The following is a 26570-nucleotide window of genomic DNA, read 5'->3' as shown; positions in this document are numbered from 1 at the left end:
CACTGTCCAACCACTTGGAATAAAGTACATACAATTAAACATGACCTTTATTCAAACAAGGATGAAAAAAATTGCAAATAATTAAAAGAGTAATATATACAAACAGACATTTGAAAGCCAAAGTGAACAAAGCTCAGTTCTGTGGCAAGCTTCTTTCCTTTTGTTCCCCCCAACGCAAAAGCAAATAATAAAAGTTACTGAGCTTGCAGTGAGATGCTACTTTCATAATTTGTCCTCCCTTGAGCCTAGCCCTTGATGCCTATGTTCACAAACATCCATTTTGCTTGTTGAAAAAAAATAGTAATCAATCAATTGGGCAAATGAAACACAGAATGGAAATTAAACAAACTGGATATAGTCTCTCAAGGGACTTCAATTATCCTCTAATGTGGTAGATAGTCTGGATACAAACAGTTTTCATTTATAAATTTTGATAGTAACGGTGTCGGTTTTGAAAACCTCTGTATGCATACTTTGCATCCAATTTGCTGTGAGGCACTCTGTCAAATGGCTCATGATCATTGAAGCAGGATTCAAAGACTTCATCTACTGCTTTCTCTGCCATCTCTTTAGTGATATTTCTAACAGCCAACATGGAGCGAACAGCTTTCATCTTTACACAAGTCTGAAACAGGTGATTAAAAAAAAGCCAAGGCACATTTAATCAACTATTAAATCATCATCATTTAATCATCAATCATCATTAAACAAACAAATAGATTTATATAATATTAGGTAATATAACTATTACCTAAATAAATAGATAATTATAGGTTCCATGGATATCTTCCAATGTATTGCTATCTAACTCAAAAATATTTTAAAAATACTTTCCACATTAAATGTATCACTTGGAAGATACCATAGTGTACAATTCAACAGTTAATAACAAATAATTCATGAGGATACTTTATCAGCTGTGTCATTTAAAAAAAAACCCGTAAACATTTGTAATGCTTTTGCAGTAATTTTAGATCAATGAATAAATTCAGACTTTCATTATATCTAGGACTTCCATTACTTGAAATACACATATCTAGATTACCTGATTATATGATTTCAAGAATAATAGCAATTTTCAAAGGAATAGCGAGAAATAATTTAATATATTTATTACCTCATAAATATTGTGGGGCATCCAAGGCCTATATAAAGTAGTCCTGAACTATAGATTATTACCAAAGAGCAATGAACAATTATTTTATCCAAGTCCAAATAAACAAGTAATCTTAGTGTCTATGGAGATTCTCAGTCATGCAGGTCATGGTTGTCCCAAAAGTGCTTTTTCAAGAGGCAACTGGGCTTTCTGGTTTTTCTTTGAAGATATTTCGCTTCTCATCCAAAAAGTTTCTTCAGAGCTGAAGAAGCTGTTTGGATGAGAAGCAAAACATTTTCAAAGAAAAACCAGAAAGTCCAGTTGCCTCTTGAAAAAGCACCTTTGGGACAAGTAATCTTCGCCTTTCTAACCATAAAAATAATGTTCCATAATTTGGAATGTACATATCAAAACTGAGAAATATAATCCAAGATTTATTGCTTAATGCATTGTAAGCCGCCCTGAGTCTCCAGAGAAGGGCGGCATATAAATCGAACTAATAAATAAATAAATAAATAAATAAATAAATAAATAAATAAATAAATAAATAAATAAATAAATAAATAAATAAGATTGGCTAAATTTTGAAAAAATTGATCTGGTCAATGAACAGTAGATTTCTCATCCTTAATCCCTCTTCTTTAAAATAAAGGATGCATGAAAAGTATTGCTCTCACTTCCATAATGTTAATTTAAATAGGAATATTTTAATAAATAAAACCCAAAATCATTGAAAGCTATCTTTTAACTGTATTATTATATTTACAACTCCATATTATCACCATTATTCACTGCTTTATTAAATGCTTCATTAAATGCTGTCACAAAAGTGCTTCACATTTTGTCTCTTCATCCAGGCCTTGATAATCCTTTCCACTTCCTCTACCTTTGCCACTTCAAAAAAACAGTTACCGTATTTTTCAGACTATAGCACGCACCAGTGTATAAGACACACCAAGATTTCGAAGAAGTAAGAAAAAAAAAGTTTTTGCCCTCCCCAGCCCCCAGGAGCACTTTGCAAGCCTTCCAAACCCCATTTTTTGCAAAAACGGGTCCGTTTTTCACGTTTTATCCCATCTCTTTTATCCCATTTCTGAGGACCTGCTGGAAGACCAAAATGTGAAGTTCTTTCATTCAGAAGCTTGTTCATCACTGAGAAATGTATTCAGAGAATGTGATTTCATGGGGAAATAAATTCAGGTAACAAACAGTTTATTTTGAGGATTATTTTTCTGTTCCATCTATTTTAACATCCCTATTTCAGTTAAAATTATGGAAATGGAGGCATTATTTTTAATTCTCTCTATTTCCCCCCCCCCACACACACACACATGTACATGCATACACACACACAGCATAATGAATGAGAAAAAAACCCCTGGTCTTATGTTTTTTTCATGTCTATTGACACTACATTCCTTTTGCCAAGTCTCAAATTACAGAAGAAACTACCTCAAATGAAGACATGAACTGAAAACTTTACTTTGACAGATTATTATTAATTTACCTGCTGATGCTGCTTCAGCCCAAACCTAAATCTCATCATCTCATTTATTAGAGAACAATCTCCACTGAGATTAGATGCCCGAATCTATAAAAGATGCACAAATTGAGTAGAATATTTACAGAAAAGTTAGCATAGTATCCCATTTTAAAGCTTTTGTCCAAATGGCTGCAAAACTGTGCTTCATTTCCAATTTGTTTTGTAATTGTTGTCAAATGGTTAAGAATAAGTGAATTCTCTTGGTTGTTCATATAGCCAAGGATGCTATTAAAACATAACTGCTGAAAGACTATCACCTTGATATCATTTTAGATGAATAGAACATGACTTCACTCATTCAACTAGGGCAGTAGTTTTCAACTTCAGCAACTTGAAGATGTGTGGACTTCAATGCCCAGAATTCCCCAGTTGAGAAATACTGAGCCAGGTAGTAGCTAAATCTCAAATTACAGAAGATACTACCTCAAATAAGACATGAAACCTAGGTGAACTTAGCTGATTGCAGAAAATTAAAGAAGAGATGATTTTATTAATTTTTGATTTTATTAATTATTCATGATTTTATTAATACTTAGTTGGGATATACCAGGAAAACTCCAAAGCTGTTAGCTAGGCGAAAAGTGTTTATTAGAAGCACCCCAAAACTGTACCAAACTATTCCCATACTACTGCCAATAAACTAGATCCGTGATGGCAAACCTGTGGCACTCGTGGCACGCAGTGCCCTCTCTGTGGGCACATGACCCATCGCCCCAGTTCAGCTCCACTGCACATGTGCACGTACCTCCTGCCAGCCAGCTGGTCGTTGGGTCTCTGCCATGCATGTGCAAGGGGCCAGGCCCCCATAGGGGGGCCATGAGCACATGTGTGCACACGCTTTGGGCACTCAGTCCAGAAAAGGTTAGTCATCACTAAACTAGATTAACATATCCATGGAGACAATAGGAGTTGATATTCTGATTCAGCAACGACTTTATTTTCTCCAACCTCTAAGTAATACTACCCAAACTAGCTTAATTAGCACCTCTTAAGATCTGATGGACATCTATCAGTCAGTAAATCTTTGATTATCTCAGTAAGTGGCAGTATCTAATCTATCCTTTCTGAGTTTTGAAGCTATACAAGTGGGCTCTGCTTAGTCCTTGAATGAGACAACACTAGTACCAGAATTATATTAGAAAGAAAAGTTTTTAAAAATCTGAGGAGACAATTGCAAATTATGACAGTATTGGATACATCCATGAAGTCACAAGGTACCAAGTTCAACCCAAAGAAGGTATCAGTGGGAAAAGACAATATAACTGCCATAGATCAGGATTATTTTCCTTGTGTTTACTAACTGTAAAGCTCTTTCTAAATTGTGTGAGGCAGGATACTTTTTCCCTGGAACCAAAAAAAAAAATAAAGGGGGGGGGGAAGAACTATTGTTCTTTATCTTAAATATAAATCAGCTGGTAAGATATTTTCGATTGTTTGCAAAACTATTTATTGTTATACTAATTTAAATAACTCGGTGGAGTTATTTAAATAACTCATAGGTTGTTTTATGTGTTTACTTTTAAAAGCTTGCTGGCAATGAGGGTTAGAGAAATACACCGCTATGGTCAAACAATGGCTTAAATCATTTGAAAGATGCAAAACATGCTGCAGTTTCACAAGCTATTTCTCCTGTGACATTTCTAGGCTGCTCTAGATGAAAGAGGAACGAGAGAATAGTCAAGTGAATATATTGTTATATCCGCTGAAGATAAGAACACACTACTCATTTAAAAAACTATTCACATTACCTTACTCCTCTCTTAACTCTCTCTATCCCACCCTCTTTACAAAGTCCTGGATCTGCTTTAAAAGTACATAGACACAAACACATATTCACACATATATAGACTAAAAATTTGCTGCAAACAATCCAGAAAAATGGTGCATAACATAATAATTTTGTCTTAGTACTTCATATATTTCGATATATGTTAAAATAAATCAAATGTCGGGGTTTATTTTTGATTGATTGTTTGATTGATTCATTGATTTATTCCATTTGTACCAACAGGATGAATGAAGAAAATCTATTTACAGAAATTGCCCAGTATATTTTACTTTTAACATGTAAAAAGCAAACAAGCAAACAAACAAACCAAACAAACAAGTCCTTCACAATGTAATTGATAAATTGCTACAATAAAACTGTGAAATCACAGAACCCATATCATGACCTTATATTCCAAACACTGTGGAAAACTTCAGTATTGTGATTATAAGAATTTATCTCTTCTTGCTTATACTGAAAACAATGAATTAGGAGTGGAACTGTCTTAAACCTATAGGGTAAAAGGTTAGAAGCCTGCAACCTTCTTTCCCAGACGTTCTCTGGGTATTTAGACCTGGCCCTCCTACTTCCTGCTTTAGAGTAGCAGCTTGGTAGTTCTACTGCTATCATCTAATTTCCCGCGTGTGCTTCCCCTATTATCCTCTTCCTGAATCCCAGCACACAAGAGACATACGGTTCCACGTACTATTTTTCTGGCAATAATCAAAAGGAACCAAAAGTAAAATAACATTTGAATAACGTTACAGTCTACATATTACATTACAGAGTATTGCTCTGTAACTAATGTTCTTGTTAAATTCTCTTTCTCCAGACTAGAGGGAGGGACTGGAAAATTTCCATGGGCACATGGACAACAACCAGGTCTCACTTGTGGGTACAGACTGAGATACCTACAGTTTGTGAATGTTTATGCCTATCTATAAACAGACTGATATTCACAACAGGAATTAAGCAAAGAAACATAAAATATGATAGTAGGGTCACTTAATTCTACTAATTCATTCAGAAATATGTTTCACTTAAACTATCAGGACTTACTTTCTGAATAAATAAGCATAAGACTTTACTGTAAGTGAAACTGTGTTGATATGAGGTTTATGCTATGTGTGTTTCTGATATCCTTATTAAAATATATTTATAAAATTAAGTGTTTCAACTTACCTCTGAACAGGCTAAGTGCTTTATATTGTTAAACCAATCCACATGAGCACGGCAGTGATCAAATGCATGGATAAGTTCATGAGCAACCACTCTGTTCATTTGTGATTGACTATGTATGTTGTTTTGGCAAAGTACAATCTGAAAACAAAGTTAACCCAAAATTTTAAGAATGCATTTGATTTTTAGAGCTTTCACAACATAATGTGCTTTCCTGTTCTATACACATCATTGTTCAACCATTCATTAGATGTAGTGCCAGAGAACTTGAGGGCACTGTTTATCTGGTTTCCCCCTCTCTTTCCTTTTCTGAGCATGAGGAACCTCCCAGAGACTAAATATACATATTAAAATACAAACTAAAACTAAATATCAGCTGATATCATTACAATATAGCAATAGCACTTAGACTTAAATACCACTTTACAGTGCTTCACAGCCCTCCCTAAGCGGTTTACACCGTCAGCATATTGCCACCAACAATTTGGGTCCTCATTTTACCCACCTCAGAAAGATGGAAGGCTGAGTCAACCTTGAGCTTGGTGAGATTTGAACTGCCAAATTGCAGGCAGCCGGCAATCAGCAGAAGTAGCCTGCAATACTGCGCTCTAACCAGTGCGCCACCGTGGCTCATATACCTGGAGGAGATCACCAGGCTGAGGCTGATGTATCAACAGTCATGAGTCCCTTTGTGCCCACAAGAGAGCTAAGTCCAGCCCACCATGAATTCCATTTTTACCGCTATATTGCTTTGACCACTAGTGAAAAATAATTGCTTTGTCATTGAGTTCTGGGGCTATTCCTAATTTATTTGATTTCCTACTATAGTTATCTAGAAATAGCACCATCTATTTTAATATAATAAAGCTAGTTTACAAAAAATGAGGGAAAAATATATTGACCCAATAGAAAAAAAAATCAGAGGGTTTAATATGAATATTTAGAAAATATTAAGTTGAGATTGACAAAAATTCTACTATTTAGAGTTCTACTATAACTACTATTTAACACTGACTACATAACTCAACTATTTTGTTTTACTAATATAGCAGAGCAAAAAAAGGTGCAAACATTAGGCAGAAAAAAGTAGTAGTTTACCTGTGATACTGAAGAATCAAATCCTCCACCAACATGTTTATCACAATTTTCACATGAAATGTGTCGGTTATTGGTAACAGCACTAAAACAATTGAAGAGTCACACATATAACAAATATAATACAGAGCATTCATATAATAATCTTTGGACATAAATTATCTCACCAGCCAGAATTCTTCATAGCTTCAAGTAGCAGTTTAGCTTGTGGACCTAGAATAAACATTGGCACAATTAACTCATTTTTAAACAAATCTGTTGTTCAGAGAAAAAAAAATGCAGAGCTCATCTTTAAATTACCACAGAAAGTGTTTACAATATCATTAAACTTATGAAGCATCATAATCCAGAAACAATTTATAGATATCATAATCAAAACACAAAGATGAACTTGATTGATGGCAAGAGATACTACTGGCAAAATCTTAAGTGTTTACTTAGATATCAAATCTCATTAATTAAAGGGAGTTTAATAATGTTCAAGTGTACACATGACTTTCACAATCAAGGACCATAGGAACTAATCTGAGTAAAATTGCAAATGAATATTCTGCTTTGGTAAAAACTTTGAAAAAATATTCTTTTGATGTAGGGCACCAAGGCAGATGGCCCAATACCTAGATACTACAATAAAATCACGATACCAGAGCACCCACTTTGCTGATTGTGACATCCTTTGTGCAGGAAAAGAAGGAAAGCAACATGTCCCAAAGGCGCTCTTTCAAAAGGCAACTGGATTTTCTTGGTTCTTTTTTCCTTTGAACACGTTTCACTTCTCATCCAAGAAGCTTCTTCAGAACTGAAGTCCAGTTGCCTTTTGAAAAAGTATCTTTGGCACAATCATGGATGATTGAGAATCTCCATAGTCAAGGAAATCATTAATTTTTTTTCTTTTCTTTTGCTACATGGTATCTCAATGGTTAGACTGGAGTGTAGAAGTAGAGCACTTTGCTTTTCCATAACTCACTGAAACTTCACTTCTGTGTTCAGAGAAAGAAGTACTGTACTCTATATGGAAGCTGACTTGCAACAAATTAAACTGTGTCAATTTAACTTAAAACTGTCTTAAAAAGTCTTTTTCAGCTGTATTCAGATACCATGAATTAAACCGGGCACCTTTATACTCTCTATAAAAGTGCTCACTTACCAATTGCTTCACTTAGTGACCCCTCAAAGTTATCATGATGTAAAACAAATAGTTTTGCAACACAACCACCTGGACAAAAAATTGTGTTTTTTGCATACCAGTGTCATGAGTCAGCTTTATAAATAAGTTTGTTACAGATAAATTCCAATACGGTGACTGAAAATGTAATATAGTTTTCAATATGCATCAGCATAATTTCTACTTGAAGAGAAGCAAATTTTATCCATTTTGACAAAAAAATGTATATTTGAGGTTTCTATTCCTTCCAAGTGTCCAGCTAGATGACAGCATCAACATCCTTGACTAATGTTATGAAATAGGTATTTATTTTAAATGATTAAAATAAATAAAAGTTAATAATGTATCTAGAAAAAATAAGACCAGTAGAACATTCCAGAACTGTAATTAAATTGAAAAGGAAGAAGAAAAAAGATGAAGCCATGGAAGAGGAGTTGAACTTTGACTGAAATGAGTCTTCCCTTGCTATGGAAGAGTACACAGGAAGGAGAAATTTCCTAAATAATTAATCATTGAAAGGAGCTGGACTCCAGAAGTTGTGGGTTCTGCATCACTGGAGGTTTTTAAGAAGAGATTGGGATTGTATTTCTAATTAATTGTAGACATTCAAACTATCACCTCCATCTATAAATTGGTAGGTCTCCTAGTTTGTAGCTGGTTGCTTTAACCACTACAGGAGCAGCAGCAACTGCAGGAATGATTTCCTTCTGTGGTTTTATCAATGAACCAAGACTGATAAGATTGTTTGGACCTTTTAATATTTCAGTTTAAGTATTTTTTTAATAGACCTGTGATAGTCAGGCAATAAATTGTAACAGGCAAACCTCTCTCAGAGACAACATGGCTGCGACAAGGCCAAGACAACCCAAGATAAAAGACTTTTTTCAGATAACGGACACTGCCAGTAAGACCCCGTCACTCTTTTCTTCCCCCCCTCCAAACAAACCTAGCCCCATACTGGATTGGGAAAAAGACAACTGCTTCTCTGTGGAGGAGGGAGTTCCAGTTACAGTAGGAGTTGGGGGAGGGAACAAGAATAATATTAGGAACAATTATAAAGGAGACTTGGATTAGGTCACCAAGAATTGCCTACTAAAAGCACAAACAGTTTCTGCCATATTTGACAAGCTCCTGAAAGCAAATGGAGGGATTAAAGAACTAAAGTCTCTAATGGGAAAACATATCAATAAATTAGATGAAGAAGTAAACATCAAAACTCACATTCCAAAGCTTCCCCATAATGCTTAGTCAACCTATGTGGACCGGGGGCCTCAAGACAGAGAAGATACAGTGGAGAGTCTGGTCTTACAGAGACACAGGATCTTACTCCACGTTACTAACACCTCTCTGAACAGGGGCAGGTGGCATAACAGGAAAGTGGTTTTGATCTCTCTAGCCCAACTCTTACACTGTAGGGTATATTCCAAAGAGCTAACAGAGATTTCTTGGCTCCCCAACAAACAAGGCTGCAAAAGAATATTGCTAACCTTTGGATAGATTGTTCTGCCATCGATGTTATTCAGGCATGAAACCTCCTTAAAGAAACTCTGCATTTGGCCAAGATGGGTATTTCGCATCACCCAAATTCAGTTAAAGTCTGGGCAGAGAGCCAAGACAGTAAGGGAGGTTGACAACAACCTTGGGAATTCCAAAATACTAAGGGCCAAACAAACAAGCCTTCAACTAACAAGGTTATAAAAAGATAAAAAAGAATATTTAAATCTATGCAATGGAAAGTTTCAGTTCATGGATGACATGGAAGAACCAGTTTGCCAGCCTTTGCCCAGGAGACCAAGAGCAGATACTAAAGAAGATTGAAATAATTAGCTTAATATTGAAATCAGCAACTAATGCAACAGAAAGCTTGAATGTTTTGCTTCCTTCTGGCAGCTTCTCTGTGGAATTGCTATCGGCTTCTGAAAATACTCAAGCGCCAATAAATAGAAAGAGATGGTGTACCAGTCCAAAACAAAAAGGAAAGGAAAGGGACATCCAACAGGACATAACAGTACAAGTCCAAATTAACCATCTAGTAGGACAACTAAATAAGGAGAAGGAAAGCCAGAGTCCCCGCCCACTTGAAGAAACATCACTTAGATCAAAAGTAGAAGAACACTGGAAATCAAGATAAAGAGGAGCAACAACAACAAGAATTGCAACTCACAAGGAAAAATACCGAACCTCACAATAACTGTGTCTATATGAGAAGCAAAGTATTGACCCAGCTCCAAGTCAAGTTGACATCCGGCATTTTACTACCTAGCTAGCCAACCAACCAAGCCAGACCACCTTGCTTCCGCAATCTCATACAGATGGTGATGTGGAACGTGGCTGGCTGGAAAGGAATGGTTGATAGTGGACTAATGAACTTTAGATTTGATGTAATAGCCATTCAGGAAACCTGGTTAACTGAAAGTGGACGAACCAGGACAACTGCCAGGCTTTCAGGGATGGGCCTCCCCAGCCCAAAAAACAAAGGGAGATCCTCTGGCAGGTTATGCATTCTTATAAAGCAAGAATTGCAATGGCAGGGGAAGAAACTATACAATGAAGACAAGTATTTGTATTTCTTAGCTGTTAAATTTGGATATGAAGAGTTCGAGTTAATAGTGGTAAATGTGTATATCCCTCTAAACACAGTTGCTCATATACAAGCTGAGATGTTGCACACAAGAAGAGAATACAAAAAAAATATAAAATTAAAGAAAAAAAGCTTCACCACCTTAATTTGGGCAGAACTTGAATTGGCCGCTAAAAGTCATAACTCAGCAATATTGTGGCATTCAGTAGCAGGAGTTCTAAAGGAACAGAGATTTGCATTGATAAGCCAATCTCTGCTGAAGAATGGGAAAACTACTATGTAAGTCTGTTTGCCTCTCTATGTAGAGAAACTGCCTCTAAGCAGTGAACAAGCACCCCCTAAAACCCTTCCCCCTTGGGGGCCAGTCTCTGTAAAAGAGATACAATCTATTATTAAATGTCTAAAGAGCAATAAATCTCAAATGTGGCCAAGAATGAACATTTCGCTTGTAGCCAGCCCAGATGCTAGATCGGCCCCCTGCAAACTCTCATCTCTCGAGGAGCGCTCACTGAAGCGGCACAGGAAACTTCAGCTGGACTCTTTGAGAGATGAGAGTTTGCAAGGGGCCGATCTAGTGTCCGCAATGGACACCAAAGCTAGGGTTGACTCTGGCTGCTTCTCTCTGCTGTAATGCTTCCCGGACATGGTTTACCACTCCAAGCTCCAAGCGGCAGGAGATGAAGGCTGCCTTGGGGCCGCCAGCTGGCGCAAATATACCGCGGTGAAGACGGAATGCTGATGCCGCGCAAATGCAAGTAGCGCTTCGCTCCCATGCTTTCCCGCCATTGCCACCGCCGCTTTGCCCTGCTTCCCCCCCCCCCGCAACAGCACCATTACCTCATTCTGGCTGGTGAGGGCTGCTCTCCTTTTTGCATGTTGCACCACCTGCAAAGTTGTACATTGCACGTGCCACCCCCACCCCCATGGTGGAGATTTCCAGGCCCCCCAATGGGCAGGCCAGTGAACTCAGGTGGAGGAGCTGCTCTGGGATGACCAAAGGGCCAGTCCTGTGACTACTACAGCTCTGGAATATGGGACTGACTTTCCCACCAACGTCGGCAAGCTACCGTCAGTCTGCCCATCTTTGTTTTCCTTAACTCAGATTGACCAAGCTTCTTGAGAGAAGGAACACAAAAGAGGTTTCCATGCTAGGTGCCTGGACCAGGCACTTTCTCTTGGGCCTCCCACCCGGAGGCCTCGCAGAAGCAGACAGGTAAACCTGAAAGGCGGCTGAGAATTCCCCCCACAGTGGTCCGTGGGATTAAAAATTATGAATTTGGTGGACCCTGAGGTCCAAAAGGTTGGAGACCCCTGCTCTGGATTACTAAATTGACAAATTATATAAAGAGCTGTGGCCTCCCTGCCCTCTGTGTAACAGGAGAACAAAAAAGAGTTGCCCAAAGAATCATGGATATAGAAGCTCAAAGCGACATATCCACACTTAGTAAGGCTGGTAGCCAGAAATGGCAGAGCAAATATAAATGCACCTTCTAAATGGACAACTATTTAAAGTCACAACTGCCAAAACATCTCAGGGAGATATTTACTTGAGCAAGATTCAAACAGCTTGATGGTTAGATTTGGGAGATTCCATTCTATCCCATATAATGAACGTACATATATTTGTGGAGCTGAAGAAGTAGAAGATCTGACTCATATATTATTTGATTGCTGTTTGTATAAGGGGGCGAGAGATAAGTACCTTGATCCACATATTAAACATATGGTCCAGTGGGAGGCCCATATTAAAACAACATACCTCATGTGTGGCCAGAATTTGAAAATGACGTTGAATACAGCACAATATTTAACTAAAATGGTCCAATGCAGGTGTGAGGGGCAGCTCTCTGCTTCGTCCTCACCCTTCACCACCCTCGCTTTGTGGCCACCGCATCAGTGCATTGCTCAGTATCCTGCTAGGTTATGGCAGCGAGCAACAAGTGGCGAAGAATGAAGTGAGGCAATAGGAGGAGGTGGAGGATGAAGCAAGGCATGGGGTGCGGAGCAGCCCCACCCACCCCGGCTTACCTGAGGGCCCTTCAGCCAGGCCAAACCCTCACCCCCCCCCCCCCCAGGGCAGCCACAACCCTTTTACTAACCTGCTTTCCAGCTCTATTCTCCATCACTGCATGCAGGGCAAATAAGTAGTCTGTGGGACTACGGTAAAAAAAATAGTTCCAACCTCGCAAGATTTTTTTTTTCATGAGAAGTTGGAAGGTCTAGACTATTTTTTTTCCCCATAGTCCCACAGACTACTTTAGTTGCCCTGCATGCACCAATGGAGAACTGGGCCTGTGCGCGTGCGTGCACACCGGGATGGCGTGGGCCGGGCTGAAGTGACATGGGCCAGACACTTACAGTTTCCAGGATGGCTTGTGGGCTGGATCCGGCCTGCGGGCCTTAAGTTTGACACCCCTGCTTTAGGCTAATCAATCAATAATAATAATAATAATAATAGTTCACAGTTTGATTCAGATGACACTTGATATATCAGCAAAATTATTTTCCAAGTTTATTAAAATAAATACTCAAATGATATTTTATTTTTTGCTCTCTCCTAGGCCAGATCTCCTCTGCATTAACAATGACCACAGTTGGAGAGGAGCAAGCATTTTCTTTGTTGTCAGTTGGTAGGTTTAACCTTATAAGTCACTTTGGGAGATTTACAATCTGGAAATATCAAATACAAATAATATTATACAATTATAATAAATAATATCAACACCACATGCTACAATTCTGCATTAAGTTCTCAACTTCCATTTTGGAACTTGGCAGATCTCATGGTTGAATTACATGCTCTAAAATTTTGGATCTTTCCACCTTTTCCCATTTTTTTCCTCCCCCATTTTGCTTTTTGAAGAATTCTGTCAAATGAGAAAGTGTGTGTAGGTGTATACGTATTTCTATAACCATACGGATATAGTTTTGTAGCTTTTTGGTCAGTCACTATAGTGGAGTTACTTAAGATAGGGCAATATATTTTCAAGGTCAGAATTACAACTTACCACGCAGTAAACTTTAAGGAAATATGTTAAGGCTCATTTGTTCGAGGAGAATGCACACTAAATACCTAGAGCGATTTCTCTGAAACCGCTCACTAGAAAAATACATTCTCACGACTAGGGAGCCGAGGGGGGGGGGGGACTTACTGTCTAAGGCAATCTTCAGCATCGACTGGCACCTATACTGGGAACCAAACAAGCTGGAGATGATTTTTCCCTTCAACGCGGGCTTCTTCCCCTGGCCAAGAGTTCGCTCGGGAAACCGACTGTAGCCAAAGTCGTCCTCCTGCTCTTCGCCAGAGTCGCGACTCTCCGGTTGCGAAGTCTGCTCAGATGTCATCGTTCATACAAGCGCGGGCTATGGAGCAAAGTGACCTTTGTTCACATGGCCTCCCCGGCCACCGTACCCGTCCCTCGAATCCAGGCAAAGGCCACCTTCTGCCGAAACCATAGAGGTTCGCCACGCGTGTTTCCTGCTGCCTGTCTGGGGTGATTCATCGTAGGTAAGCTAAATGAGATGGGGTCCATAGAGCTCTTTCTTTATGCCTCTTTTCCAAACCATCTATAGACAAATAAATTATAATTCTCTTGCCTCGGCAACTTTTTAATTCTGTATCCATGAAGCGGGGTAGTGGAAGCGCGGCAGTCATGCGCATTCTGTGTAGGGAGAACGACACTCATGCACCAGAACGCGCATGCGGAGAGGTGGGCGAGCGGAGCTGTCGACGCTCTTTCTCATTTTCTCTTTCTGCCTAACTTGGACTATAGAAGTTGGAAGTATTTTCCGCTAGAGCGGCTACCAAGACAACTCACTTCCCTTCGTTGGCGCGCTGGGTGTTGTGGAAAAGGAAAGCGAGAAGGGCTTCCGAGCAGCAGAAGAGTGAGAGGAGTTTGCAGTCGCAGAGGTTGGGGCCGCCCCGCTACTGTTCCCAGGCAGGGCTGGGGGAAAAAAAGCAAAGAAAGCGCATTGAGGTTGGGCTGATGGCTTGTTTCTTGGGTGCTTATGAAAAACCGGGAACATCGAGCCTTGTTTGCCTTTCTGGCGCAGTCGGAGAAATTGACGTCCTCCCTTCTTTTTGGAGGGTGACGTTCAGCATTCACAGGCCGCACCCAGGACGATTCTTTTTCACTGGGGGAATACTGTAATAATGCATCAGGGTTGCTTCCCCGCCTCGTTCGCCCCCCCCCCCACCGCGTCCCTTCATGCCCACCATACACAGATATCTTTTTTTAAAAAAAACCCTGTCCTTTAAAACCTGTTCCCGCCAAAATGATGGGCTTTCTGAGGTCACAGAATATGAATGAATATGTACAGAAATAAAGCATGCTTATCTGACTTGTGTATAAAAATAAGTTGCACCTGTCATTTGTTCAAATTATTTCTCATTTTAGTGAAAAATTAAAAAGTGGATTAGTTGTTCCATATCAGTTAAAAAAAAGTGCAAAGGTGCTTGCATGGGCAGAATTTGTGCTTCTGGTTTGATTCCTGCCTTAGTGGCTGATTTATTTTCAGGTGAACTGGAAACCTGATTAGCTGTGGTAGGACAGTTGTCAGAGAAACTTTGCAGAACTTTGACTAGGCCCAGCTGATTGGCAGGACATCACTTTCTAGTACCAGGGTTCTTCATAAGATGCTAAGATGTTTGCTTACATCAGATTTAATTTATCCAAAGGGGAAGTGCAGTGCGGCAATTGTCCTTCAAAGAGACTTGGATGATTTCAATTTGCTTGTGTTATTTTACACCTAAGTATTATTGTAATAATCACTGGTAAGCTAATTTTTCCACAGTAAGCACATGTGATTTACATAATACTATGCCAAAAAAGAGGGTTTTTTTAAGCTAAAATATGTTTATGATTCTTACAGACCTATCTGTTTTCCAATGCATTCTTTCATCAGATGAGTTCACCAAATAAAGCAATTGAGTTACAGTTGCAAATCCGACAAAATGCTGAAGAACTTCAAGATTTTGTGAAAGATTTGGAATCATGGGAGAAGGATATTAAAGAAAAAGATCATGATCTAAGGCATCAGAGTGGCACTGCCGAAAAAGTAAGACTGGTGTTTTGATAATGGGATGAATAAAGACACCTTGAAATGCAGTCTGTTAACTAGATCATCTAATTACAAATAGAGTTACAAATAAAACACCTATATAGTTAACTTAGGATTCAGTTATATTGCTTCTGTGCCAAAGACTTAGGCGTAATGGACAGATGGGCTTTCTTGCTATAGGTCTAAGTAGAATATCATAAAATAAAAATATATTCCTTTTAAATCGCTTTAGAAATTGCTACAATTCTTCCTCACTGTTCTGCAGTGAAGAAAATCAATACTTGGGAAGGTGGAATGGGATATTTTAAATCCAAACGTTTGTCTCCATATCTTAGATGAGTACTTCAGCTAATGTAAACTATTTCAATCTGTCACTGTTAAAATCATGTGAGAAGCAAAACCTTTTCTGTTAGGACAGATTGTCAGTGTTCAATTCAAGGAAGTGGAATTGCCCTTGTTGGAAGAAATAGCCAAGTTCAGTTCCAAGCCGGGAATAAAATGGAGGCTGATTGGAAAGAAAGGTTCCCCTTATTGATGAAGCAGAACCATCAACCACATGTAATTCTGGGACAGCTGACAAAATGGAATTTAGAGTGGGTGGGTTTTATATCTTCTGGATTCCTAAGGGGTCATGTAGGGGTCATGTCTGGCTCTATAGGCAAAAGGGGAAATGCAAATCCTAGATGTTTGTCTGAGCTAATTTTGTCAACCTTTGGCTTGATTGTGTTGCTTATCTGAAGTTTCTGCCTGACCCAGTCTTTCTGAATTGATTACCAAATCTGCATTTCTATAAGCTGGCCTCCTCTGTTTCTGCTTGGGGCAGGGAAAAGGGCTAGTTTATGCCTCCCTTAAGATTTTTTTCATTTCTCCTTTAGGGGAAATATTCTATCCTGCCTTTTTAATATTCCCCAAAATACTTCATTCTTGGGGTGAGGGTGTCCCACACCCTGTTAGAATTAGAATGAATGAGCTGGAAGGGAACTTGGAGGTCTTCTAATCCATCCCCCTGGTCAAGCAGGAGAACCTATAAGTGATTGTCTAGACCAGGGGTCGGCAACCTTAAACACTCAAAGAGCCACTTGGACTGGTTTCCTACAAAAAAACAACAACGCCGGAAGCCACAAAACCTGGGTGGGCGTGGCCAATTTGATGTCACTCACTCCCACCCAGTCACATGACCCCTAGCCATGCCTACCCAGCCACAAAACCATTCTCTATGTCTCTCTCCCTATCTCCCCCTCTCTCCCCCCTTTCTTTCTCTCTGTGTCTCTATCCCTCTCCCTATCTTCCCCTCTTTTTTCCCCCCTCTGTGTCTCTCTCCCTCTGTATCTCTCTCTCTCTCCCTCTATGTATCACTCTGTGTGTGTCTATGTCTCTCTCTCTCTCTGTAAGTGTGTGTGCGTGTGTGTCTCTCTCCCCCCCCTCCAGGTGACCGTCCTCCTCCTCCCCTCTCCTCTGGCTGGCTGCGGCTGAGCCAGAAGCATGTGCACATGTGGGGAGACCCTTCTCAAGCAAGCGCCAAAATTCAGGAAAGGCGCACGCAGGGCGGGACGCAGTTTGCTTAAGGAGGGCCTCCCTGCGCAGTGCGCATGCATACTCTACTCCTGCACTCAGCCACAGCTGGCCAGGAGGTCATGAGAGGAGGAGGGGTGAGGAGAGTGCAAGAGCGAAGTGGCGCTGTACCTGCCTTCGCGCCACATTTTTTTTTTTAAATTTGATTTATATGCCGCCCTTCTCCGGAGATTCAGGGCGGCTTACAATGCGTTAAGCAATAGCCTTCCTACTTTTGTATATTTATACAAAGTCAGCTTATTGCCTCCACAAGCTGGGTTCTCAATTTACCTACCTTAGAAAGGATGGAAGGCTGAGTCAACCTTGAGCCTGGGGAGATTCGAACTTGCAGTAATTGCAGGCAGCTGAATGTTAATAACAGGCTATTAGTCTGCTGCGCCACCAGGCTGCCTTCGCTTCCTGCCGTTTCGGGCTAGAGTCCAAAAAATAAGAGGGGTGAGGGGCAGACCCAACCAGTGATGGGACAGGGAGCCACGGCAGAGGGCCCAAAGAGCCCCTTGCGGCTCCAGAGCTGCGGGTTGCCGACCCCTGGTCTAGATTCTTCTTAAAAACATCCAGTGATGGAGTGCCCACAATTTCTGGAGGCAATTGGTTATTTGTCCTCACTGTTAGGAAGTTTCTCCTTAATTCCAGGTTGCTTATCTCTTTGATTAGTTTCCAACCATTGTTTCTTGTCCAGTGCTCCAGGGCCCTTCAGAAGCCCTCCAGTGCTTTGGAGAATAATTTGACCCCCTCTTCTTTGTGGCAACCCCTCAAGTACCGGAATACTGTTATCATGTCACCCCTAATTCTTCTTTTCTTTAGACTAGCCAAACCCAAATTCTGCAGCCGTTCTTCATATGTTTTAGTCTCCAGGCCTTTGATCATCTTAGTTGCTCTTCTCTGAACTTTTTTTCAAAGTCTCAACATCTTTTTTATAGTATGGTGACCAAAATTAGTTGCAGTATTCCAGGTGTGGACTTACTAGGGTTTTATAAAGCAGTAGTAATTCTTCACGTGATCTTGATTCTATGCGTCTGTTTATTCAAGTTCTACCATTTTCTATTAAATCATTGGTTTGGGATTTTCTGTTGAAGTGTTTGGAAGACTTTATGGTTTTCCCCTTGGAGAACCACTTTCCAGTGGCTAATGTTTTGGACCCTTGTCTTTTAGAAAAAAGCTAGCATTGATTTTATACTACTGCATTCCTGTTTTATAAATGGATGTCATATATTATTGTCAAAAGTTTTCTCAAAGTATACTGCTACATTTTCTGTTATTAGGATTTACCCCCAATTCGGAATGAAGCTTACAAAAAAAAGAAGAGCAAAGTTAAAACAGACTCAAAACAAACAAGTGAGGAAAACAAAAAGAACAAGATAAAATCTTATGATTATGAGGCTTGGGCAAAGCTGGATGTGGTATGAGAATATTTTTTATTAAATATGTTTATCAAAATGCTAGGCAAGATTTCGTGACATTTATACACATAACTATAAATTACTAGTTTTCATGTTGTAAATAATGTTGGTAACTGTACTAAAGATACCAGTCTTAAGTGTTGTAGTACTTCATTAAAACTGGTATCCAAAATTTAAAAAAATGCTTATTTTATAAAAAGTATAGTTGACACTATTGTGTAGCATGCATTAATTTTGTTTTAATGCTTAAACACTACTTTAAAGTTTGGGTGTTGATTTTATTTAACTGTTGTACATAACCTTGATGCTGTCATGAAAAGACACTATATAAATATGACAATATTTTACACACACTTTTAATGTAAAAAAACAGCAGACATAGGAAGAAGATGTTTATACTTCTAGAAATTATGAAGAAATTTATTTCCTTCATTAGATAGGAGTTTGATGGAGTAGTTGGAAATAGTATCGAAAGGCTATGATTCTGCCATTGATACAAATATTTCTATATAGTACCAGTATTAGTATTAAATTTATATGCTGCCCTTCCCACTATCAAGCAACTATATAAACTTTATATAACTGCAGGGTTCTCTTTATGTATCATATATTTACTTAGATTGCTTCGTTGTTGGATTATATACTCATTCTTTAAATTTGTTTTGCCTTTGTAAGATTTACATTTGTCTTTTCAGGATAAGATACTTGAAGAATTTGATAAGGAAGATACCACTCATGATTCAGTGTCAGATTCTGAGGAAGATGGAATTCACATTGATACAGAAAAAGCTCTTGCTGAGAAAGAAAAGGTTATTTTTCATGTTTTAATAGACCCACATTTTTTCTTCTAATGCTCACTAAGGAACAGGATAAATTAACCTATATAAAAATTTGTATTCTCAAACTCTAGTTGAGAACATTTTTTTTTCTTTATATTATGCCTTTATTATTTGTATAAATAATTCAAGGCATACTCAACATACCTTCCTCCTATTTTTCCACAACCATGTGAGGTGGATTGGGTTGAGAGAGAGTGACTGGCCCAAAGTCACCTACCTTGCTTTCATGGCTAAAGTGGGACTTGAACTCATAGTCTCCCACTTTCTAACCTGATGCCTTAACCACTAGACCAAACTAGCTCTTAAGTTTCAAGTTCCTATATTGTTTAGTTATATGAATTTTGAAACCAAGTCTGGATTTTAGTAAAACCAAGAATATGTCTTGCTGTTCTTCAGTTTTTCATAAGATTTTTGTTCGTATTGTAATTTGATTGCCTATTCATCTTATGATTTTTTCATAAGATTTCAAAATTGTCAATAAATAGTGTTCTAAATCAAATTACAGAATGCTTTGAAGAACTTTTGTCTTTAGAATATATTACAGTGCAATAGTGACCATGATTTAATATCCCTATATATCTATATCTTCTTTCTGTTTCTCTTCTACCATGGGTTTTGTAGATCCTGAAATTTATGTTCTTGAAACTCTAAAAAAAAATCCTTCTTGGATATATCTAGGTAATTATTAAATGATTGATATGTCTTTATTGCCATCTGATCTACCTGCTAGAACAGAGGTGTCAAACTCTTTATTTCATTGAGGGCCATATCAGGGTTGTGGTTGACTTCGGCCCAGGTGGGCCTGGCTGGGGTGGGCATGGCCAGCTTAACATAGTTTGTTTCGCGGGCACCTGTGGTGCCTGGGTGAGACTGGGAGGATCCATTGTCTCCAGAGGAGGAAGGTGAGAACAAGGTGAGTGTCAAAACTTTATCTTGGGCCACACAGAGAACCCCTGGATCGTGGTGCAGGCTGCCCGGAGCCCTAGGCAGTGGAGTGCAAGTACCCAGCCCAGCCCTCGAGCTCCCAAGGCACCGGAATCCCAAGGGGGTACCCGGTTCCGCTTACCTCCTTCTCGAGGCTGCTGCTGTTATACTCGCTCTACTTGGTCAAGTTGCTCATCATGTGTGCAGGAGGGCAAAGTTTGTGGATCAGAGGGAGGCCCATTCCCTCTCCTTGCAAAGAGACCCGGCTTTGTAACCAAAGCATCTTCAGCTCTAGAATGGGAGACCAGCAGGAGCAAGGCGATGGCGAAAGGGCAGCAGGGCTGCTGGTGGCCAAGTGCTAAGGCAGGACTTCCCTCAGACCCTCCCTCCTTTTCATAATCTCCACCCTTCCCTCCTTCCTTCTCCTTCTTCCCCTCTTCCCCCTTTTCCTGCCTTCTCCCCCTTCTCCCATCTTTCTGTCCCTTCCTTCCCTCCCTCCCTTCCTTCTGCATTTCTCGTTAGGTTAAAGACAAGCCCTTTGTCCCTGTCACCCACTCTCCTTTCTTGCTGCGCTATCAGCTGACTAATCTGCCTGCATATTCTGATACACATAGCTGTGAAAGATTGAATCTGTGCGTTGCCATCTCCCTCCCTCCCCTCCCTCCCTTCCTTCCTTCCTGGGCAGGGGGAAAGATTGGCAGCTGTGGCTTTCCCACACAGTGGCGGGGCAGTCCCAGCAAAAGGGAAACCTCGTAAGTTGCGAGGCCAAGCCTGTGAGCAGGGTATGGAGGCTTGTGGTGGCCATCCAGGCCAGTACGTGGTCAGCCTTAGATCTGTCCCATGCGGCCACCCTGAGTGTGTGCACAGGAGGCGAGCGCTGGCATCCTGGGTGAAACGGAATCACTCCGAATGCAGTCAGCCTGCGAGGCAAGATGGTCCCCAGGGACGCCAGGTCCTGCACGCTTGTTGCTTCCTGTGCGTGCACCCAGGGGGAAGGGCAGGAGTGGTCCCTCGCTAGCTCCAGGGTGGCCCCACAGATCTAAGGGTGACCACATTCTGGCCTGGATGGCTGCCACCAGATTGTGGGCCGAGGCACCACAGGCTGTTGTTTGCTGTTTCCAGGGCAGTCCCGAGGACCAGATCTAACCACTTCATGGGCCGGAACTGGCCTGCGGGCCTTGTGTTTGACATGTCTGTGCTAGAATAAAGCCTGAAAACTAATATGAATTCTTATGTATCTTAATGTTTAAAAAAGTAAGAATTGATAGAGTTGATAGATTGTGAAGTAGATTGGCCTTCTGTCTTTTTCCAATTTTGTATCTTGTCCTCTTTATCTTATCTCTAAAACAGTCCCATGAGTTAGGTTACAGTAAAAACGAAACAGACCGAAGATCTTTTTTGAGTGTTTTTCTTTCTTTTATAAAATAGTTTTGTTTTTTATTCATTTATTTCAGTCATTCAATTTACACTATTTGGATACTACTAATTGAAGATAAGAATTCTTAAAGAAGTTCAGATGAAATGTCATAAAATTAGATTTATAATCACAAATTGCCATTTCAATTATGATGATATGGGAAATATAGCATTTATTTAACAAAGATTTTGAAAAACCCAGAATATTGTGGTTGAATTGGACTCTCCTGTTAAATCAAATGTAAGGATTTCATTTATCTAGCACTTGAAAATAATTCTGTTGGTTTGAAAAACTGTGCAAGTATTGTTTCAAAGACATGAGAAAAAGAGAATAAAGGTTTGTAATATATTCATCTTTGTGTATATCTCATTTGTTTTAACAGGGCAATACTTACTTTAAACAAAGAAACTATGATGCTGCAATAGAATGCTATACAAAAGGAATGAATGCAGATCCTTACAATCCAGCTTTGCCTACAAATAGGGCATCTGCCTTTTTTCGGCTAAAGAAGTAAGAGTTTGTTGACTTCCATCATATTTCACTTCAAATATAATTAATTGCAGATTAAAAACTGAATTTTTACATATATTTTATTGGGATATCTTTACCACATCATTATCTGGCAAAAAAAATTCTTGCTAGTTTTAACCTTGTAATGTTTTATATACTTGTGTTATGCAACCCTATACACACAAACATACACACATATACATACATACACAAGTATTATAACAAAAAACAAGACTATTTTTCCTGTTGGAGGGCAGTGCAAAATAGAGCTATCTGAAGAATACAGAATGTACTTACAAGCAAAGAAAACAAAAAACTAAAACATTTTTAAAAATATGTGCTTTAAGAAGAATTACCTCATTTCTAATGCATTTCTATTGCACATCAAATTTCACTTTAATAATGCTCAGGGAAATGCATTTTAAAATTCCCATTTTAGTAGTAAAACAATTCTGTGAAGTGAGGAAGACCAAGTGATAATTTATTTATTTATTTATTTATTATATTTCTATAACGCCTTTCTCCCGTAGGACTCAAGGCGGTGTACAGTCAAGAAAAATATAGACACACAAACATCATAAAATTGCTAATTAAAATTATTACTTAGTTTGGTCAATTAAATAAAACCCAGAATTAGATAACATTTAAAAAATCATTCACATGTTCGTATGTTTAGCCCCGCCTGTTGGAACATCAGGGTCTTGAGGGCACGGCGGAAAGCACGGAGATCAGGGATATTCCGTATCTCCGGGGGCAGTTCATTCCAAAGGGTTGGAGTCCCCACAGAGAAGGCCCTCCCCCTGGGAGTCGCCAGTCGACATAATTTGAGTAGTCCCTCCCTGTGAGAACGAACTGGTCGGTGGGAGGCTATTGGTGGCAAAAGACGGTCTCGTAGGTACCCAGGTCCTAAGCCATGGAGCGCTTTAAAGGTGATAACTAACACCTTGAATCGCACCCGGAAGACCACCGGGAGCCAGTGCAGCTCGCGTAGGAGAGGTGTTACATGGGCGTAACGAGCTGCGCCCATAATCACCCGCGCGGCTACGTTCTGGACCAGTTGGAGCCTCCGGGTGCTTTTCATGGGGAGCCCCATGTAGAGAGCATTACAGTAGTCCATATGGGAGGTAACTAGGGCATGAGTGACTGTGCGCAAGGCGTCCCGATCCAGAAAGGGACGCAACTGGCGGATCAGGCGAACCTGATAAAAGGCACCCCTGGCCACGGCCGTCAAATGATCTTCTAAAGATAACCGTGAATCCAGGAGGACACCCAAGTTGCGGGCCCTCTCTGTGGGGAGCAAGATTTCATCCCCTATTGTCAGTGATGGTACTAGTTGACTATACCGGGACGCCGGAAGCCACAGCCACTCGGTCTTGGAGGGGTTGAGTCTGAGCTTGTTTCTCCCCATCCAGATCCGCACAGCCTCCAGGCAACGGGACATCACAGCAAGGGCATCATTGGGGTGGTCTGGGGTGGAGATGTATAGCTGTGTGTCATCAGCATACTGATGAACACTCACCCCAAAACCACGGATGATCTCGCCTAGCAGTTTTACATAAATGTTGAACAGAAGGGGTGAGAGGACTGACCCTTGCGGCACCCCACAAATAAGGTGCCTCGAGGTCAACCTCTGCCCCCCTGCCAACACAAACTGCGAACGGTCAGAGAGGAAGGAGGAGAACCACCGAAGCACGTTGCCCCCTATTCCTAACCCCTCCAGCCGGTGCAGTAAGATACCATGGTCGATGGTATCAAAAGCCGCTGAGAGATCTAATAGGACCAGGATAGAGGAGCAACCTCTGTCCCGAGCCCTCCAGAGATCATCCACCAATGCGACCAATGCCGTTTCCGTGCTGTATCGTGACCTGAAGCCCGACTGGAACAGATCCAGATAGACAACTTCATCCAGGTATCGGGGTAGTTGTCACGCCACCACACTCTCAACAACCTTCGCAACAAAGCGAAGATTGGAGATTGGACGATAATTTGATAATATAGCCGGGTCCAGGGAAGGCTTCTTGAGGAGGGGCTTCACAACCGCCTCTTTCAAGGCGGCGGGAAAGACACCCTCACTCAGAGAAGCATTTATAATCCCCTGGAGCCAGCCTCGTGTAACCTCCCGGGAGGCCAGTACCAACCAGGAGGAACACGGGTCCAATAAACATGTAGCAGCGTTAAGCTTGCCCAGAATCCTGTCCACGTCCTCAGGAGCCACAGAGTCAAACTCTTCCCAGATAACGCTCTCAAGACCTGCCCCCGTCTCCTCCCCTGGATCTACCCAATCGGAGTCCAGGCCTTCCCGAATCTGAGCGACTTTATCATGCAGGAATTGTACAAAATCCTCAGCTCGACCCTTTAAGGGATCTTCCCGTACCCCCACCTGAAGTAGGGAGCGGGTCATCCTAAACAGCGCAGCTGGGCGGTTCTCTGCTGATGCAATAAGAGCGGAGAAGTAGCTAGACTTCGCCGCTCTTATCGCCACTAGGTAGGTCTTAATATAAGATCTCACCTGTGTTCGGTCAGATTCAGATCGGCTTGTTCTCCAATCGCTCTCCAGGCGTCTTTTCCGACGCTTCATCTCTCTCAGCTCCTCGGAAAACCAAGGAGCTAGACGAGATCGGCATCGGGTCAGAGGCCGCAAAGGCACAATGCGGTCCAAGGCCCCAGTAGCCGCCCTGTCCCAGGCGACCACCAGGTCCTCAGTCGAGTTGTGAGCCAGAGTCTCAGGAAATGGCCCAAGCTCCATCAGGAACCTTTCGGGGTCCATCAGGCGCCTGGGACAGAACCATTTGGTTGGTTCCGTCTCCCTGCGGTGGGTGGAAGTGACTTGAAAGTCCATGTGAAGGAGAGAATGATCAGACCATGACAAGGGCTTGATGTCTATATCCCCTATTCTTAGATCATTCAGCCATTGATCAGAGACAAAAATCAAGTCCAGAGTGTGATTCCCCAAGTGGGTGGGGCCTTGAACTACCTGGGTCAGGTCCATGGCCGTCATGGAAGCCATGAACTCCCGAGCCATCTCCAACATCTCACCAGCGGATGGCAGGTTAAAATCCCCCATAACAATAAGTCTGGGGGTTTCCACCGCCACCCCGGCTATAATGTCGAGCAGCTCAGGCAGGACCGCTGTTACGTGGCAGGGAGCCAGGTACGCAATCAGTAGGCCCATCTGAATCCCCCGACCCCACTTCACAAGGAGGAACTCACATCCGGCTATCTGAGGAACAGTGGCCTCCCTCGGGCAAAGACTTTCTCTAATGATAGATTCTCTATCTATAATGATAGGCCCCATGCATTTAATGCTTCATCTTGCTCCTGGTCCTGCCTAGAATATCACTAATTCCAATTTGTGAATTAATCAGGGAAGTTTAAATTGGTTAATCATAAATACAGACCACGTGAAATTCACCGAATTTGCTTAGATATAGTATAGTATATAGTAGTAAAGAATATGGCCAGAGCTAGACTATAGGGAAAATTAACCTTTATTTCTCCATAGAGTCACTGATTCTAAATTGATATTTTTGGAACCTTAAAAAGGATTAATATTTAGGGTTTTTTTTTCCTAGTAGGGTATTTTCCCTGGACACACTTAGATATTATGTTACAAATTTAGTCTAGTGGTTCATGTAAGCATCCTATTTTCTCTTTAATTACTTAGGAACCTCATTTTATTTCAAATTGGGTCTATAACCTAGTTCACTATTAAAAGAATTGATTACAAACTAAATTGAAACACCAGTACCCTAACGGTGGTTGGCTGCTGTTTTCCTTCTCAAAATTGGACCGCCAATGTGAGAATATTTTTTTCACAGTCCTTCCAATGTACAGTAGTAGACTATGTCTTCAGCAGCCTTGATAGCTTATGAAGTTAAGAATGGGAGCTTTTTAAAGTTTTGCCCCAATTGTTCATTTATAGCTTTGAGAAATAATATGGTGAAATAGTTAAGATGGTGGATCTAAAAGAACCAGGTCTAAATCCTCCCCTATGGTAACTTGCTAGATAACTTTGTATGAGATTTCTCAGCTCTCGGTATTCAGAAAAATTGGAGGAAGATAACTTATTGAACTACTGAAAGAAATATAGCAGATAAATAGTACTTCAGAATCTGTATCTGGGCTTGTCCTTTTATTAGTATGTAATTAATGAATAAGTATTTTAATAGCCATACAATATCATTTCAGGTTTTCTGTGGCTGAATCTGATTGCAATTTAGCCCTTGCCTTAAACAAAAATTACACAAAGGCTTATAGCAGAAGAGGGGCAGCTCGTTTTGTCTTGCAAAATTTTAAGGGTGCCAAAGAAGGTACATGTCACGTATTGTATAATGCATTCCTTTTTTTGTTGTTATGCAAAACCTTTGATATATAAAGTATGTATTTGAGATGATCACTATTACTTTTCATAACTGCTGTT

The 26570-nt window shown here is 40.5% G+C and overlaps 2 protein-coding genes across 12 annotated transcripts in view; one reads left to right on the top strand and one right to left on the bottom strand.

Moving 5' to 3' along the window:
• Positions 1-20: 20 nt before the first annotated feature.
• Positions 21-14075, bottom strand: ATP23 (ATP23 metallopeptidase and ATP synthase assembly factor homolog). Of its 4 annotated transcripts, none has more exons than XM_070947235.1 (6): positions 14025-14075; positions 6849-6894; positions 6685-6766; positions 5590-5727; positions 2604-2687; positions 21-625 (listed from the first exon to the last, which is right to left on the bottom strand). In XM_070947235.1, the coding sequence occupies exons 1-6, from the start codon at positions 14050-14052 to the stop codon at positions 422-424; spliced, it is 582 nt and encodes a 193-aa protein (XP_070803336.1). In that variant the 5' UTR covers positions 14053-14075; the 3' UTR covers positions 21-421. The 4 variants fall into 4 exon arrangements, with proteins under 4 accessions (XP_070803336.1, XP_070803335.1, XP_070803337.1 ...); XM_070947234.1 differs by lacking the exon at positions 14025-14075 and adding an exon at positions 13580-14014; XM_070947236.1 differs by lacking the exons at positions 6685-6766; positions 14025-14075 and having other exon boundaries at positions 6849-6889.
• Positions 13856-26570, top strand: part of RPAP3 (RNA polymerase II associated protein 3) — a 31723-nt gene continuing 19008 nt past the window's right edge. For 3 of the 8 annotated variants that reach the window (XM_070947233.1, XM_070947226.1, XM_070947232.1), the window contains exons 1-6: positions 14166-14404; positions 15333-15485; positions 18323-18460; positions 19156-19269; positions 22023-22150; positions 26339-26460. In XM_070947233.1, coding sequence (XP_070803334.1) covers positions 15333-15485; positions 18323-18460; positions 19156-19269; positions 22023-22150; positions 26339-26460 — 655 coding nt within the window. In that variant the 5' untranslated portion in view covers positions 14166-14404. Of the gene's footprint in view, positions 13936-14165; positions 14405-15299; positions 15486-18322; positions 18461-19155; positions 19270-22022; positions 22151-26338; positions 26461-26570 lie in introns of those variants that run through there. The other 5 variants (XM_070947231.1, XM_070947230.1, XM_070947229.1 and 2 more) reach the window with 5 other exon arrangements.

This window comes from Pituophis catenifer, unplaced genomic scaffold (assembly GCF_029215685.1).
Source record: "Pituophis catenifer annectens isolate HBS135680 unplaced genomic scaffold, rPitCat1.0.hap2 SCAF_7, whole genome shotgun sequence".
NCBI lineage: Eukaryota > Metazoa > Chordata > Lepidosauria > Squamata > Colubridae > Pituophis > Pituophis catenifer.
The sequence above is the reverse complement of the archived record's forward strand: the minus strand, read 5'-3'. Positions and strand labels throughout refer to the sequence as shown.

Excerpts from the sequence above, each read along its gene's own strand:
- ATP23 (XM_070947234.1), bottom strand. The coding sequence starts at position 13,772 with ATGACATCTGAGCAGACTTCGCAACCGGAGAGTCGCGACTCTGGCGAA. Across the intron at positions 2,688-5,589 it reads AGCACTTAGCCTGTTCAGAG|ATTCGGGCATCTAATCTCAG; the intron begins GTAAGTTGAAAC and ends CATCTTTTATAG. Across the intron at positions 626-2,603 it reads GGCTGAAGCAGCATCAGCAG|ACTTGTGTAAAGATGAAAGC; the intron begins GTAAATTAATAA and ends CACCTGTTTCAG.